Genomic DNA, 15070 nt, shown 5'->3' on the forward strand with positions numbered 1-15070 from the left:
AAAATCCAGCTGAAAATCGTGATCACAGTTCAAGAAAAATGAGCACTAACCACCAAGTTTTCTTCACTGCATGAAAGCAGAGGAATGTCCAGATTAGGGAAGGAAGGTGAAGGTGTGAGCTTACCTGAGTGAATTGGGATGGGAGTTCCTCCAGCGCGTTATTGCTCAGGTCCAACTTCTCCAAGAAGGCAAACTGCCCCATTAGCCTGCCCTCTGATTGCGCCAGGCACTGCAGGTCCGTGATGCGATTGGCCGACAGGTCCAGGAGGTGCACGTGGATCTCCGATGCCTCGGGAACGTCCAGCATGGACTGGCCGAGGTGGAGCATGTGCCTTGAGCTCCGACGATTCTCTGGGGTGGGGGGAGGTCACAGAGGGGGAGGGGAAGATGGGTTTACAGTGGAGAAATGCTGATGCAGAACTGAAAGTATGACAACACCTCTGATCAAGAGTACGTCCATAATGGATCCCGCTTATTTCTTAATAAACACTTCCAACAAGACTTGGCGACCAAGAGTGGTTCTGCAAAGACAGTCTTGGACGCCACTGCACAAGTACATCCGGCCGGTGTCCTATGAAACTTGGTTTCCTCTTCCTCCCCTGTCCTTGTCAGCTGTCACTATTCTCTGCACCAAGTCGTTATGCAATACAGTGAATGTGTCTGTATTTCGTACAGTCTGGGCATCATACGACATAGGTATGCCCATGAAAACCCTCACGTTTGCCCACATTCAGATTATCCATTCTCTGTAGCAAACACGGACAAACAGGTGCAAGCACGCTGTTTATCAACCTGACAGGATTTCACTGCATGGCAGCGTAGCCATTTCTCACTTTTAAAGGGAATACATCCCGGTGCTTATGATCAGGGGTTCACAGAATAGAATCCTACCGTAGCCCGTAAATACTGTGTCCCTGGGCAAGCTCTAGTCACTTCAAGCTACTTGATCCTTTCTCCACTGGGCAGAATACGTGGACACTAGCATTTACCGGAGGGGGTAACACTGCCATTAACTAGCATCCAATTCAAGGGAATAGAAATATTTTCAGTCGTTTCATGTTTCTAAAACCGGCGATAAACGCCCAACTGATGGCCACATTGTCTCACACTAGACTTGATCTCACTTTCATTTTAACAAAAGGAGCCAACGCTTGATTCCGATCAAAACCGACGCAACATTCCCACCTTTTGTCATAAACTCAAAACAAAAATTAAAAATGACACATGCTGTTGACATTTTGCTAAGTTTTGCAACTCCGGTTTCATTGGTTTTGGTCTGGGTTCTGACTACTCACTCCTCTGGACGGGCGTGCTATGCCACTGTGTGGTGGAGGGGGACACGGTGGGGACGACATCAGGCATGACCCCTGAGGGCTGGGACGATTCCGCATACTCCATGTCTGTCGTGCTGCTGTCGCTCACGCTGCCAAAGGAGAACACTTGGCTGACCTTGGACCCTGGGGAAAGAAAAAGGAGGGTGAGGGGAAGGGTTAGAAACTGCTGTTGGTCATGTCTTGGACACGGTGTGAGCTTGAGGGAAGAAGTGATATCGCCAAACATTCGGCCCTGGTACTGTGACAGTGACAATATTGAAATCCTGTGCTTTTTAGGGTTTTAACTGGCTTTAAGGACTGAGCTCTCTCGTCAAACGATCTGATATCGAGAATCTTGCATTTGGGTAGTTTGTTAGCAGAAAGTGCAGAAAAGATAGCAAAATCTGAATGACTAAATCCAACAAAAATCTTAATCCAGAATTTGTGAGTTAAAAATCCCAAGCTTGTAAACATGACCTCAAAATCATTTACCCCGTTAGACATATTATTCTGAAGCGCTACGAGCTTCTGAGATTTCCAGGACTCTCCCCAGTCTTGCTGGGTATGCCAAAAAAAAAGAACAAAAAAACTGGCTCCATGGAATATAAGCATTTTCCTCTCAAAGATGACCATCTTAAATACATGTATGGTCTACTTACAAAACGTGAAAAGTGCAGCAAAGCTTATTACAACATTCAGGTGACATACCTTACAGTGGAACATCACAGGCTTTCCTAGAGACATTTGGTGCGGGGGTTCATATTGCATGTATTGGGCTGACTGTTGTGCCGCTTATGACCATCAGTATCAGATGACAGTGGAGTACATTATCAACCTTGGCAAGTTAAGCTTTTAATCTTGGTTTATATCTAGAGATACACATCTTTTATCAACCAAGGCCAATGACAGTGTTTACCGTAGTCATGAAGTGCATTTACTGCTGAACAGAGTAATATCAGCTGCAGCCATGTCATGACATGTTTTATAGCATTGTACTCACTGGCCTGAGACCTTTCCAAGGGAGACTGGTATCGATCCTCAGAGCTCTCCTGGCTCACAGACAGGGCACTTCTCATCTCAATTTCAGGCTATAAACGACCACAAAAAAACAAGAACATTACAAACTTTGACCACTTCATGCACAGGGCTTTGTGTTTATACGTGATGTGGCAATCTATATTCCTAGGGGTGGCTGACTGGTCAAGTGCTGACAGTTTTTCCCAAATCTCTAGGGGTGGCTGACTGGTCAAGTGCTGACAGTTTTTCCCAAGTCTCTAGGGGTGGCTGACTGGTCAAGTGCCGACAGTTTTTCCCAAGTCTCTAGGGGTGGCTGACTGGTCAAGTGCCGACAGTTTTCCTCAAGTCTCTAGGGGTGGCTGACTGGTCAAGTGCCGACAGTTTTCCCAAGTCTCTAGGGGTGTCTGACTGGTCAAGTGCCGACAGTTTTCCCAAGTCTCTAGGGGTGGCTGACTAGTCAAGTGCCGACAGTTTTTCCCAAGTCTCTAGGGGTGGCTGACTGGTCAAGTGCCGACAGTTTTCCTCAAGTCTCTAGGGATGGCTGACAGGTTAAGTGCCGATAGTTTTCCCAAGTCTCTAGGGGTGGCTGACTGGTCAAGTGCCGACAGTTTTTCTCAAGTCTCTATGGGTGGCTGACTGGTCAAGTGCCGACAGTTTTCCCCCAAGTCTCTAGGGGTGGCTGACTGGTCAAGTGCCGACAGTTTTCCTCAAGTCTCTAGGGGTGGCTGACCGGTGTAGTGCCAACAGTTTTTCCCAAGTCTCTAGGGGTGGCTGACTGGTCAAGTGCCGACAGTTTTTCCCAAGTCTCTAGGGGTGGCTGACTGGTCAAGTGCCGACAGTTTTCCCCAAGTCTCTAGTGGTAGACGTGGACATGTCTCATTGCCTGTTTGTTTTGTACACACACAATTCGTCTAGTGGAATGCCCGATGAACAGGAACTTGGCTGCTTTAGTCTGTAATCTGATCTGCAGAATTTCTCAGTGCAATCCTCCAAATGTGACTTTGACTAACAAAATGATCTGGGAGTGTCGCCACAGCCACTTTTGAGTTAAAGGCCTTGTAAAGAATCTTGCACAACCAGTAGGAACCCTCAACATTTTTCACCCACATAATGTCCATTTTCATTGGGATGCCAGACTGAGTGATACATCACTAGAAAGAGCTGAGTCGGCTCTGATCCACACCAGAGAAAATTACAGGAAAAATGGCATTAAGATTCATTTTGTAGGATTCATTCAAGCATGACAGATTTCAAAATGATTGAAGATGATTTTTTTTAATGTGAATATTGATGACTTTCGTCTATTTAGGTTGTTTCTTACAGGGAGTGACAAACAGGCCAAACTACTAGAAATATTAAAGATACCGGTAAGTGGGGCCAATTTTCTGTGGAACATATCTTCACTTGCAATTTCAGAGATATAAACAGGAATAACACAGCTATCCCAAACTAATATCTGTTTTGCAATTTTATACTGCGAGCTGAAAGTTTTCTCCTCGTGGCTGGTGACTAATGACTAGTTGGCATATGACAGGCTTACTTGGGATCTGGAGCGGATGTTTATGTAGGATTCGATACTCAGAAGGCTGGGTGACTGCGGACGGGAAGAACTTCCTCCAGAGAAGGATTCCCTGACAGAACTCTGCTCCCTCAGTCCTGAGGACAAATGGCATCGATAAAAAAATGGACCCAATCACAAAAAAGCAAAGTTATAAAAAAATGATATATTTGGAAACAGGAAGTCCAAGTTATTTATGTGCACAGGTCCACAGCATTCAGGCTATTTGGAGGGAGATGTTTCCTGGAAAACACTTCTACTTGCAAGCATCTTGGCAGCAAAGGTTTCACGGATGTGGCTGGATGTTTGCAATCATGGGAAAGGTGCCAATATGAATTCCTTACTGAGAGGGGAACTGCATGTAGGAATTACAAAGGTAGGTTTGGGAGGCCTGGGGGAGAGTTGTTGGGGTTTGTGACTCACGGACGTAGGGGCTGGGGTTCGAATCTACCTGCTGGTTACAGGTTGTGACCTTAGGCAAGTCACTTTACACCTACTTGCCACTCTCCACCCAGGAGTATAGCTGGGTACCTGAGAGAGTTGAGATGGTTGGTGTATTTGGTAAGCCATTTGTGCCTAATATGGCGGCACAGAGCTCTAGACCATCCAGGGAGCTGAGATGTTTTTAGGAACGTTTGTGGCACAGTGTGCAAGGATAATAACAAACGCCTTGTTAATTTGACGCTACATACAGTCATTATTATTGATTATTAGAATTAATTCAGTGTCTTTTCAGTCAAACAACGGTGCAAGTGTTTGTGGTTAACTAGTGCAAATGGTGCAAATCAACATGCAGAGCTCTCCAAAAATCATGCTGACGGTGAAAGGCAAGTAAGTTATAGAACGAGGATACACAACGGTAAATCATGCGACAGATCAAGTTATCAAGGCCAACAGGTTCTATCTTTCTCCCCTACCCAAAAGAAGCGAGGGGACTACTAGATCAAACTTACAGGCTACTTGTAACCCAGGCCGATGTATGTTTGCTATCACCAAACAGTCTCTTGTCAAGTGATACCAAAGGGCTTCTGGGAGTACTTAAACATAGGGCAAGTTTAGGCACAAACGATTCTTCTTGCCAATGTGCACATGTGATGCGGTCTTACCCATTACTTGTGACTGGACTTGCAGTGAATTCAGTTTCATATCTTGTTCCCACCACTCAAATTTCAGTGAACAATCACTCAACGGTGATCTTTGTAGTCGAGTCTATCACAAATCCTTTCACGAATCCTATCACACATCAAGTCCCAAGACCGGTCATAAGTAAGAGAGTGAACAATGACAAAGGAATGCTTTTGTCACAGTTCATTTGAGTAGCTTGAGACTGGATGACTGGTAGGGACTTGTGATGGACTCGGTGATACTGAAATTTCTTCTAAAATCTCCCCCCTCACAACCACAACACACACGGCAACAAAAGCAACAGGCTTGCAGTTATTGGCACACAAAACTACCACATGGAATCCCACACCACAGTCATGCCAGCGACTCCACCACAATGGAGGGGGCCGAAACACACGTATCATACTACCTCGCTGGAGACTCTCAAGGCAGCGTGGGTCGTCCGGGTTTATCGGCAGGTTGGCAGAACTCAGCGACTTGCGCCAGGGCACAAAGCTACTGGAGACCTTGCGGATCATGTCCATCTCGCCAGCTGAACGCTGACGTCTCCGGTTCATGGCTTTTGTGAGGTTATCCACCTCCGTATCTTTGGAGGTTTTTTGGCAGGGGCGGGGAGAGAACAGGGGTGCAAAGAGTGTTAGAGCCGAGTGTTAGTTAAAGACAGAGGAAAGTGAGCTATTCCTATTCACAGCCTTTCTCTTCAGGTAAATTTCTCACACTAATATGACCAACTTGTATATGAACAACATTCCTCTAGTTTTGATTTGGGATAAATATCATTTCAATACTTAAACTTAATCTGAAAGGGTTTACAGAAGTCTACTTCTTGTAACAAAACCTTTTCTTTCTTCTTAGACCTTTTTGATAATTCCCATCACATCTCCACACATATCGATAGTGAAGGATAAACTGGTCCAGTCTGGTGTAAAAAGTGAGTGCAAATGGTTTAAAACTCTCCCATAAAAAAAGCTAAGAAAGTCTGCACACAAATCATGGAAATTGCTCATAAACTTAAAAAAATTCTTTTAGAGACCCAGAAGATATCGACTTACTGTAATTTATTATTAGTGGAAGAACAGGAAATCAAGGGTGCAAAATTCCAACATAAAGGAATTCAATACGGATGATTCACAATAGTGCACCACCAAGAGATTGCAACACGTTGGCCAGTCACAACGCATGAAATTTGTCGACCCTTTCTAAACGCGCATTGGGTCGACAAATTTTGCGCACTGTGACTGGCCAACGCATTGCAAACTCTTGGTGGTGCACTATTGTGAAACGGCCGTATTGGAAGGTGTATCTCAAAGAAAACGGATGCCGCTACTGATGCCAAGCTCCTTTTATTAATAAGGCAGAGTTTGATTAGTTAGCCTGATAGTTAATGCAACCATGCCAGAATAATTTCAACAAAGACATGCAAAGAACACAGTTTACATGTAAGATTAGACAGTACAGCGCATCTCTGGCAATAAGCACCTACATCAGTCAACCTCTGGTGGATTTTAGCATGGTCCCCAGGAAGCATTCTGTGCATGGGTTACCAGGCAAGAATCCATGTAAGGCTGTCTTAACCACTTGCTGCCAGGGGAACCCGTTTCGAGCACCATGGGTTTATACGCAGAGCCAGGGTGCTTGAAATGGGACAAAAGAGCCGGTCCATGTAACAAATGACTCGGAACAAAAGACCTGTTGCTGGGAATTACCATTATTTTTCGGCTTGCATTTTTTGAAGGTAATCCGCCACTGTTTTGGGCATAGCGCGCCCACGGATTAGCATCGCGGACAAAAGTGCTCCAGGGCCCCATTGATGGGTGACATAGCACTGCTGTAAGCTAATCCAGTCATGTTTGAAAAGATACCACTCGCACTCACTGGGGACAAAGGAAATTATGCAACACCTCACATTTCTGGGCTCTCTTTACAGGGCAGCAGGCCTGGCTGAAATACTCAGGAGTCAATGAAGGTTGCCTGTCAGCTTAGAGTAGCCACCAAACAATCATTCGTGTGGGTGTAAACGTCCATTAAATGAAATGATGAATTTTTGAAGAATTTCGAAAACTGAAATTCTTGAAAATCTCCCGTTTGTGTGCACTGCATTTTTAAAAGCACCCGGCAGCAAGTGGTTAATGGTCACTGATTGAATCCGGCCTTGGCCTTGCATTACCAGTGCTGGACTGATGTGTTATCTCATGCAAGTGGAAATTTTAGCCACCCAAACTCTGCCTGTGTCCACGAGCAACACAAATTACATCAACAACTTCTCTCAAGGACAAACGAGAGGACAGTTGGAATAAAAATTGGTTTCAGACTGCCTGAGCTTGTGAAACGGCACGATAGGCTCTTCAGAATTATGTTTCAGTGTTTATTGTGACAACAATTCAAACAAGTAGCCATGCAGTTTCCGGACATTTGACATTCAATTGAGGCTTTGCGTGGTAGCCATCTTGCAGAGCAGTTGTTTTGTTCCACAGGGAAACCTAATTTTGTGCATACCCTGAGAAACAAAAGCACTGACCTGCAAGATGGCAGCTGTGCAAACCCTCCATAAAGACCATTCCGTATGAAGCACACATGAAAGTGTACACTGCTCTTAAAAACGCAAGAGTAAATCAAGGTGCACAGCTTTCTTTTATGAGGTTTTAAGATGAGGCAAAGCTACCATTTCTTGAAGTTCAACACAGAGGAACTGGAAGGATTTTATTCAAATGAGGGAAGTGAGAAGGAGTATGTTCTTGTACCTTCACCTGGCCAAACAGGAAGGGAAGAACATGCAAGCCATTACTTCATTTGCACAGTGCATCCTTAATTAGCGATGGACAATTAAGTTCTCTTTGACTGCTCTGAAACAGTCTGAATTGGTGAGGAACCAGGATCGGAATTTTACCAGAAAAAGACGTGTGAGATAGAATAAAGAATTCAGTGACATGGTGCATTAAAGTTTTCCAAAAAGAGCACTTGAGTTATGGGGAGGAGACAAAAGGTCACAATAAAATCAACTTACTAGACAAATAAAACCCGACCATAAAAACCTTCACCAACAATATGCTCTTTTTTGGCTGCCAAAGCAACCCTGGCCACCTACCGGTGCCATGGAGACTCTTGGAACGTTCGTGATTGCGGGGGCGCTCCAAAATGGTCTGGCCCTGTTCCTGTTCTTCTCCTAGTGAGAAAGCGCTGGTGTCTAGCGTGTCAGGGAGGAATGCGGCGTTTTCCGTGCACGTGAAATCTGTGGCATTGGCCTCGCCAACTTGAAACACTACAGTTGATGATGTGTCGGTGGGGGAGGGGGTGGTTGGGGGTGGGGAGAGGGAAGGTGAGAGGGTGTGTGGAAGGAAATGGTAAATCACAAAACTCTCTACCCCTCTTTCTGTCAAAATTAAGCCTGACTTTTCCATACAATCAATGTCCTTATCTTAGTTAATTTTTATTCACAATTTGTGTTGTTGAATCTTTCCCCAAACCCAACTCTATGCCCGGGTGCTGCATCACAAGGATAACTTTTGACCAATAGCGAAATGTGGGCCCCGTTGGGAGGACTTTCCAATGTCCTCACAAGTGTTTGGGTGCATGCACTGGTCAGTGTCTGAGTTCAACTACATTTTTCACATCAGTGCTAAACCTAAGCCCAATTTTGTAGATCTGCTAAGCATGTAAGTGTATTCCACAGAGTGAATTCTCGTATTCACTATAAAGCAAAATCAAACTAGCAGCCAACACGTTCATTTCTTGTGACTAGTTTTCAACTACTTTTCTACTTAGCACATAAATTTGCTTCAGCAATATTTTTTACAAGGCAACTCCGTAAAATTGAGCCTTAGTTTTCACACTGGATAAGTAAGCTGGATTTAATAGATTTGATAAGTGTTAGCATAATGAGAGAAGCCTATGAAAATTAATGCAGCTGCTCCAGAGAAAAACTAAGTACAAAGTACGATACACATATGTATCACAATATCAATTTAGGCAGACAAAAAGATAAACCTGACTACAGTGTTCAATGCCAGAGAAACTCTATTTTCATGTTTTCAGAAAATCAGAATATTCAAATTTTTTTCATGGGGAAAATTGTTGGAGAGAAATGACAATCTTGGATGCACTCTGATATTTTCCTCCATTATGTCAATTGACATTTTCTATCAGTTAACTTCTCAAAGTAAATGCAAGGTGGAATGGGATGGAAGCACTGTGGGATGAATTGTAGACGTCACTCTGACTGATTGGAATCAAAATGCAAAGCATTACTTCCAGGCACATGCTTTTAACGCAGTAAAACAATGTTGCCTGTAAATTTCAAGTAAATACAAACTCACTGCAGAGCATGGCTATCCCTCACACTCCATAACTAAATACACAAACTATACTGCTCAGGTTGTGTCTCAATCAACTGGCTATGGCTGTGGCTAGCACATGTCTATGAGAAGTGGCTCCAGCCACATGCCAAAAACTTCAATAAACACATGTGTCAATCCAAGCCGCAGCCACACTTTTTAGTCGCAGCCTATAGAAACTTCCAGTCTCACTTTGAAACTGAGAGACAAGAAGAGAATTAGACTGGTGTGTGTTCAGAAGACTGTTTGTCTGTGTCCACAGAAAACAGATCAAGATGGCCAACACTGGCATGATATTGGTTCCTGAAGGAAAAACACGATAATGCTCACTGCAGACCCTCAAAAGTATGATTACTAGGTGCAAAATAATGAAAATAGAGGAAATAACAGGAAATGAAAGGAGAAAAATATGAATTTCTATTGTATTGGGAAAAAAATGGCTGCCTACAATAGCAAGGATCAGAATTCCAAATACCTGACTGAGCACTGTCTTTCTCAGGGGAAATCGGTAACAGGGGGCTCCCTTTTGGGGGCGGGCTACCAGGGTACAGCTCCCGGTCAGCAGCGACGAGGATGTTGAGGGAGGAAGTGCGGACCACAGGTGCCAGGTTGGAACTGAGGGAGCCGTCGACCTCGCTGAGAAGGTTGAAGACTGCTTGGCGGCGCTTGGCGCGATTCTCCTCCGTGTGGCGGATGCGGCTAGCAATCTGAACTGTTGAGGAGTTGCCTATTATAAATTGAGCATTATTGTTAGAATCATGGAAACAGTTTGTATATTTATAATATAATAACCACTTCTACTGACAAACCTGGACTAAGGGTAGCCAAGAGGATGATGCCAAGGTGTTTGTGAATTCAAGTTTTGCCAAAATGAACTGCAGACACTACAAAAACTTCATTTCAATGAAAGTCCAATAATGAAAAGCAAATGCAAATAAGGAGAAACAAATCAAAACTGACTCCAAGATTTGCTTCACTATCTTGCTTCAATACTCAGGATTTCAACCACAAAATTTGAAGATTTCATAAGAAGCAAACGGTAAACATAAATGTAAGGGTTTGTCTACTGTAAAAACCTTTCTAAAACAGAAGAATACATGCATGTACAGAAAACAATTGTTATGCATATTAATTATTTCTTCGAATACCAAAATGCTGGAATAATATCAGAACATCCATTCTTGGCTTTGAAATTCAGAGGGGGACAATGTATCCATGTTGGTCACTTTGTTTTCTGTTTCTCCCTGAAGGTTCAAGTCAATATCTGGTATTCATCACAAGCGATCTCATGCGTGACATTAGACTGAGGATGAAGCCAATAAGCCTCACCTCGAGTTGATGGGGAAGCCTGACCGATCTGGCCCAGGAACGTCGGGTAGAACCAGAGCGGTTGAAGGACAGTAAGACCTAGCCCGCTCCAAGTAGCAACTCCCCCTTTGAAGAAAAAAGGACAGACGTTTTCGTTGTATGGAAGTTTGCCAAGCCTAAATCCTCTGGACACTTTTCGATCTGTAACCTACTGAAAATGTTACTGTTCTGTTAAAACAGAGGAGAGATACAAACAGTATGGATCTCTCTCATTGGACGTTGTAGGAAAATTACAACCGCACATTCAATGCCATCAGGTGCCTGCACAGTGTGCAACATATTCTATACAAATGTGCCTGTTAATCAAAATATCCTCAAAATATGGCGCAGCCGATGCAGGTTTAATGCCCAAACTGCTGATGCATATGGCAATGTGTAGGAAATAACATCAGTTGAGAGACACCTATAGAAAGGGTTGACCTTTCTGCCAATTGTATGCAAAGTGAACTCCTCGTATAACAACACTACATTCTGTTTGAGAGAAAAAAATGTTGCACTGCCTGGAATAATATATAAATCCAAAACAGAACTTTTTATGTCGTTCTTAAAAATTGCCAAAAATCAGTTTCTAGTTATCTTCGTGTATGCCCATTCACCGACAGCTTTTGACAAATCTGCCATTGGCTTTGACATGGACAGCTTCAGCACTTGTCTTTGTGGGGTGGACTAAAGATACCACCCCAAGTGTCTTACGATGGCTGAGATCCACTGAGATCTTTGGCCTTGATACCAGTCTGAAATTCTTCTTTGGAGAAGAGGCTTTTCAGCTTACCGTCCTTGTCGTGACCCATGTGCTGTAGTAGGAGTCCTGTGATGGTGTCGTGATGCAGCTCAAGAGCCAAATGCAACGCCGTGTGAATGTCGCTCACGCCCTGAGAAAGCAGCCACTTGCAGTTAGTCAAAGACATCACTGGTCAATATTCTGAATGCATGGGGCCTTCAAATGACCAACACGAATGTCATTGGGGATTTGAATAAGTTAAGATCCAAAGTACAGCACAAGAGGGAACGGACTTGCCAGCCCTGAGTAATGATAACAAAGACCAGTAATACAAATGTATGTTCTGCATGTCAATTTCTCGGCAAAGCTAGACACAAGACACTGTTTGTCTTTTTGGTCTGTGCCCACCTGTTTCAGGAGGAGCTTAACCATGTCGGTGTTCCCCTTCTGTACGGCCAGGCACAATGGGGTCTCCCTACCCTTGCCGATGTTGACGTTAGCACTCAGCTGCAGTAGAACCTCCACTCCCTACGCAAAAAAAAAAATGACATTTCCACGGTCATTCCAAGTTTGCCTTCTGTGAGAGGAAGGAGCAATGCCAAATGCATTCCTCTACAGAAGGCGATGGCTTTTGTGCACATTTCAATGAAAACTGGAGATGCATTGCTCTGCAAACACACACAGCATTTAGTGCAAAAGATGTATTTATGTTTTACTACACCACCCAGTACAGGGCATTGTGTTTTCTATTGTTCATACAATATAACACTCTCCCACGGGACTGAGCACTTACCAACAAGGACAACAGACTGACCGAGGACAAAGAAACATCCTTTATTTGCCTTGTGTCCTGTCCTCTCAAGTTTAATGAAACAAGTACCCACACCACGTGTCCTCTCACAATGGCCATTCTCAGTAGGCCAGCAGTACTATTTTACGCTCATGTCTGGAACCCATAACTACTGGCTTCATTCCCCTCCCCCAACCATCTCACTGACCTTCAGTTTGTTCTGTCGACATGCCCAAAGCAGCAAGTCCTTCTTGAAGTCCCATTTCCAGCACAGGACGTACAGGCACTCGCAAGCCAGGTCAATCAGAACTGTGAACCAAAGTCCACCATGCCACTGTTAGAGGACGACTTCCACAGTGGAAATTTCCAAAAGTAAACGCAATCTAAGAACACTGATCCTTGAAAAGTTGATCTCCTTCAAAAAAAATAACTGCATGCACCAGCCCTTCACATCGTTGGTTCCGAAGAGCTCTGAGATTATCTGCACTCAACTTCAATGTTGTTTCTCGATTCTGATTAAGACAGCCATCTCCATTTCTAAACAACCTGCATCCTTCAACATTAATCAGGTCTTTCTTATAAGAATTTTGCAGGATTTAGGAGGTAGAGCCAAGCTACAATTTTGTTTCACATGCAGCTTGACGTCTCTTGAGAGTTTAAGTGTAAATCATGTGCCACGGGTTTGCTTTACAGTGGATGATTTTAAAGGATCCAGGAAGGTTTCTTGCAAAAGGGAAAAAGACCATTTCCCTGCCTATGTCACAAAGAAATAAAATGGCAAATGACCTTTATCTGAGCTATAGGTTTCAATGATGTAGAAAAGTTCTTCATGGGCATCATTCTCCACAAACACGTGACCAATCTGCTTGGAGGTTTCAGCTAGAAGCTGCATGGCAACACAGCTCTGATGGAGAAAATTAAACACAAGATTTCTTTAAGGTGGGATTCAAACCATAACCATGCCAGTTACTGGTCCAACACCTTAACTGTGAGGAAAGCAAAAGGAGATACAATGCTTGCATGCCGAGAAAGCAAACTCATTCTTGCATTTGGAGCTTTTAAATTATTCAGATTAAAGTTTGTCAGGAAAACTTTTCTGGGACACGAAACCTACCTCAGCAAGAACATTGGGATCGTGCCGGAACTTCTTCATGGCAGTGACCAGTGCCTTGGCAACCTGCCTAGCGACCGGCACGTTGTCGATGGACTTCTGCTCGGCGACCAGGGCCTGAAGGAGAATGCTGCCTTTCTGCTGAATGCCTGGGGAGGACAATTTACCCAAACAGTTGTTTTCAGCACAGTCATTTTGGTCTGCCGAATGTTGGATTACAAAACTACGAGAACAAAATCACACTTACTTGTTCTACAATTGCGGGGGCATACATGTACGTGCACGCTGATCGTTACTGATTTTGAGGGGACCCAAAATGTTGTGAGGACAGAGAAATGTCCTCACAACTCAATTCTGATTTGCCGGAAAATAGAAAATCTTGCCAATAATGCAGTGATGGCCTGCCCATCATTATTAACATTCAACCTGACTCACGGTGTGTTCTCACTCTACCCTATGCTTTCTATTGCTCAATCTACTAGACCAGACTATCAAGTACAGATTCACACAAGTTTACAAGAAAGGACCTTGAATATTTCACGACTATGGAGTGAGTTGGCAAAAGATGAATTTCAACATATCCCAAGTTGTGGGAAAACAATCAAAATCCTTTTATATGTAGGCGGATACCCCTCTTAACGTACCTGAAGCACCCAGAAAGATTATTCCTGTGCATTTGAATACCCCAGTGCACTCTCTAAGACTGTATTAGTTATTTTAGCCGACTTGTCAACAGTAACTCTGGTTGAATGAAAGTTAAAGGAATCAAGCCACTAAACATGGGGGGCAGGACATATTAACTTAAATACCTTCAAAGTGTCCATATCTAGCCATAGTCTCTACAGTGTAGGCAAGAGCACCGGCTTCACACAACAGTTCTGCCATCCCATCTGCCAAGTCAAGAACAAATAAAACTAGAGGTATTCTTTACATCCAAGAACACGAAGAAATGATTCTCAAAACAGACCTAATAAGACACATGGTTGGCAAGCCACTGTCAAAAGTTTTCATTGGGTGTAAGTTGGACCTCTACGCAAACACTGTTCATGAAATATAAACCAACTTGTACGTTCATCGACTGAAGAAAGGTTGAAAAGGGAAACTGCAAACTCTTGCCAACAACGTAATCAAAACGTAGAGACAGATATGTACATTTAATCTGGAAACACTTGTTGTCCCTAATTTCCTTTATCTCCCCCTGCTTACCAAAAATGAGTTGAGAACGTAAAATCAAATGAAATTTGGTTGGTAACCCGTTTCTGGTAAGCAAATATTGTACATGATAACTAAAACTTGGCTGTAATGACCTGCGGTGGAGAGGACGGCCATGGCTTCCAAGGCCAGCTCCTGTATACTTCTGTTATCGGGATGGCTGACCATACTCTGTAGGATCAGCTCGTGAATGCCTTCGACCATGCACTGGTAGCGGACGATATCTTGGCAAGGAACGAAGAAACAAACATGAAATCAGACACAAGGTACGTCAGTGATTACACAAATCAACTTGCAAATACAAGGCCTCTGTTCAGTAGGCGGAGCATCTTAAATTGGTATCGATAACAATTTATACTTTATCAAATGAAGATTATAACTTTCAAATCAATTAATTATGCAAACACACTCCATAAAGATGATAGACTGGACTTAGAATGAAGAGACATCGGAAATGATACTTCACTCGTGAAGTTTAGAATTATTTTCATGATATAGTGTAAAACAACAGCCCCTACAAGGCC

The 15070-nt window shown here is 43.5% G+C and overlaps 1 protein-coding gene across 7 annotated transcripts in view; it reads right to left on the reverse strand.

Moving 5' to 3' along the window:
* LOC110983101 (leucine-rich repeat serine/threonine-protein kinase 2-like) overlaps positions 1–15070 on the reverse strand; it is an 83066-nt gene that overhangs the window by 33306 nt on the left and 34690 nt on the right. For 5 of the 7 annotated variants that reach the window (XM_087135835.1, XM_087135841.1, XM_087135842.1 and 2 more), the window contains 15 exons: positions 14642–14770; positions 14144–14224; positions 13338–13483; positions 13010–13127; positions 12432–12532; positions 11842–11961; positions 11485–11584; positions 10674–10778; positions 9820–10071; positions 8099–8272; positions 5423–5599; positions 3871–3986; positions 2314–2401; positions 1296–1457; positions 125–351 (listed from right to left, as the gene is read on the reverse strand). In XM_087135835.1, the coding sequence (XP_086991961.1) occupies positions 125–351; positions 1296–1457; positions 2314–2401; positions 3871–3986; positions 5423–5599; positions 8099–8272; positions 9820–10071; positions 10674–10778; positions 11485–11584; positions 11842–11961; positions 12432–12532; positions 13010–13127; positions 13338–13483; positions 14144–14224; positions 14642–14770 (2096 nt within the window). The remainder of the gene's footprint in view (positions 1–124; positions 352–1295; positions 1458–2313; positions 2402–3870; positions 3987–5422; positions 5600–8098; positions 8273–9819; positions 10072–10673; positions 10779–11484; positions 11585–11841; positions 11962–12431; positions 12533–13009; positions 13128–13337; positions 13484–14143; positions 14225–14641; positions 14771–15070) is intronic. The other 2 variants (XM_087135839.1, XM_087135840.1) reach the window with 2 other exon arrangements.

The sequence above is a fragment of the Acanthaster planci genome, linkage group LG04, assembly GCF_054643075.1.
Source record: "Acanthaster planci isolate LZ-2023a linkage group LG04, COTS_SCS, whole genome shotgun sequence".
Lineage (NCBI taxonomy): Eukaryota > Metazoa > Echinodermata > Asteroidea > Valvatida > Acanthasteridae > Acanthaster > Acanthaster planci.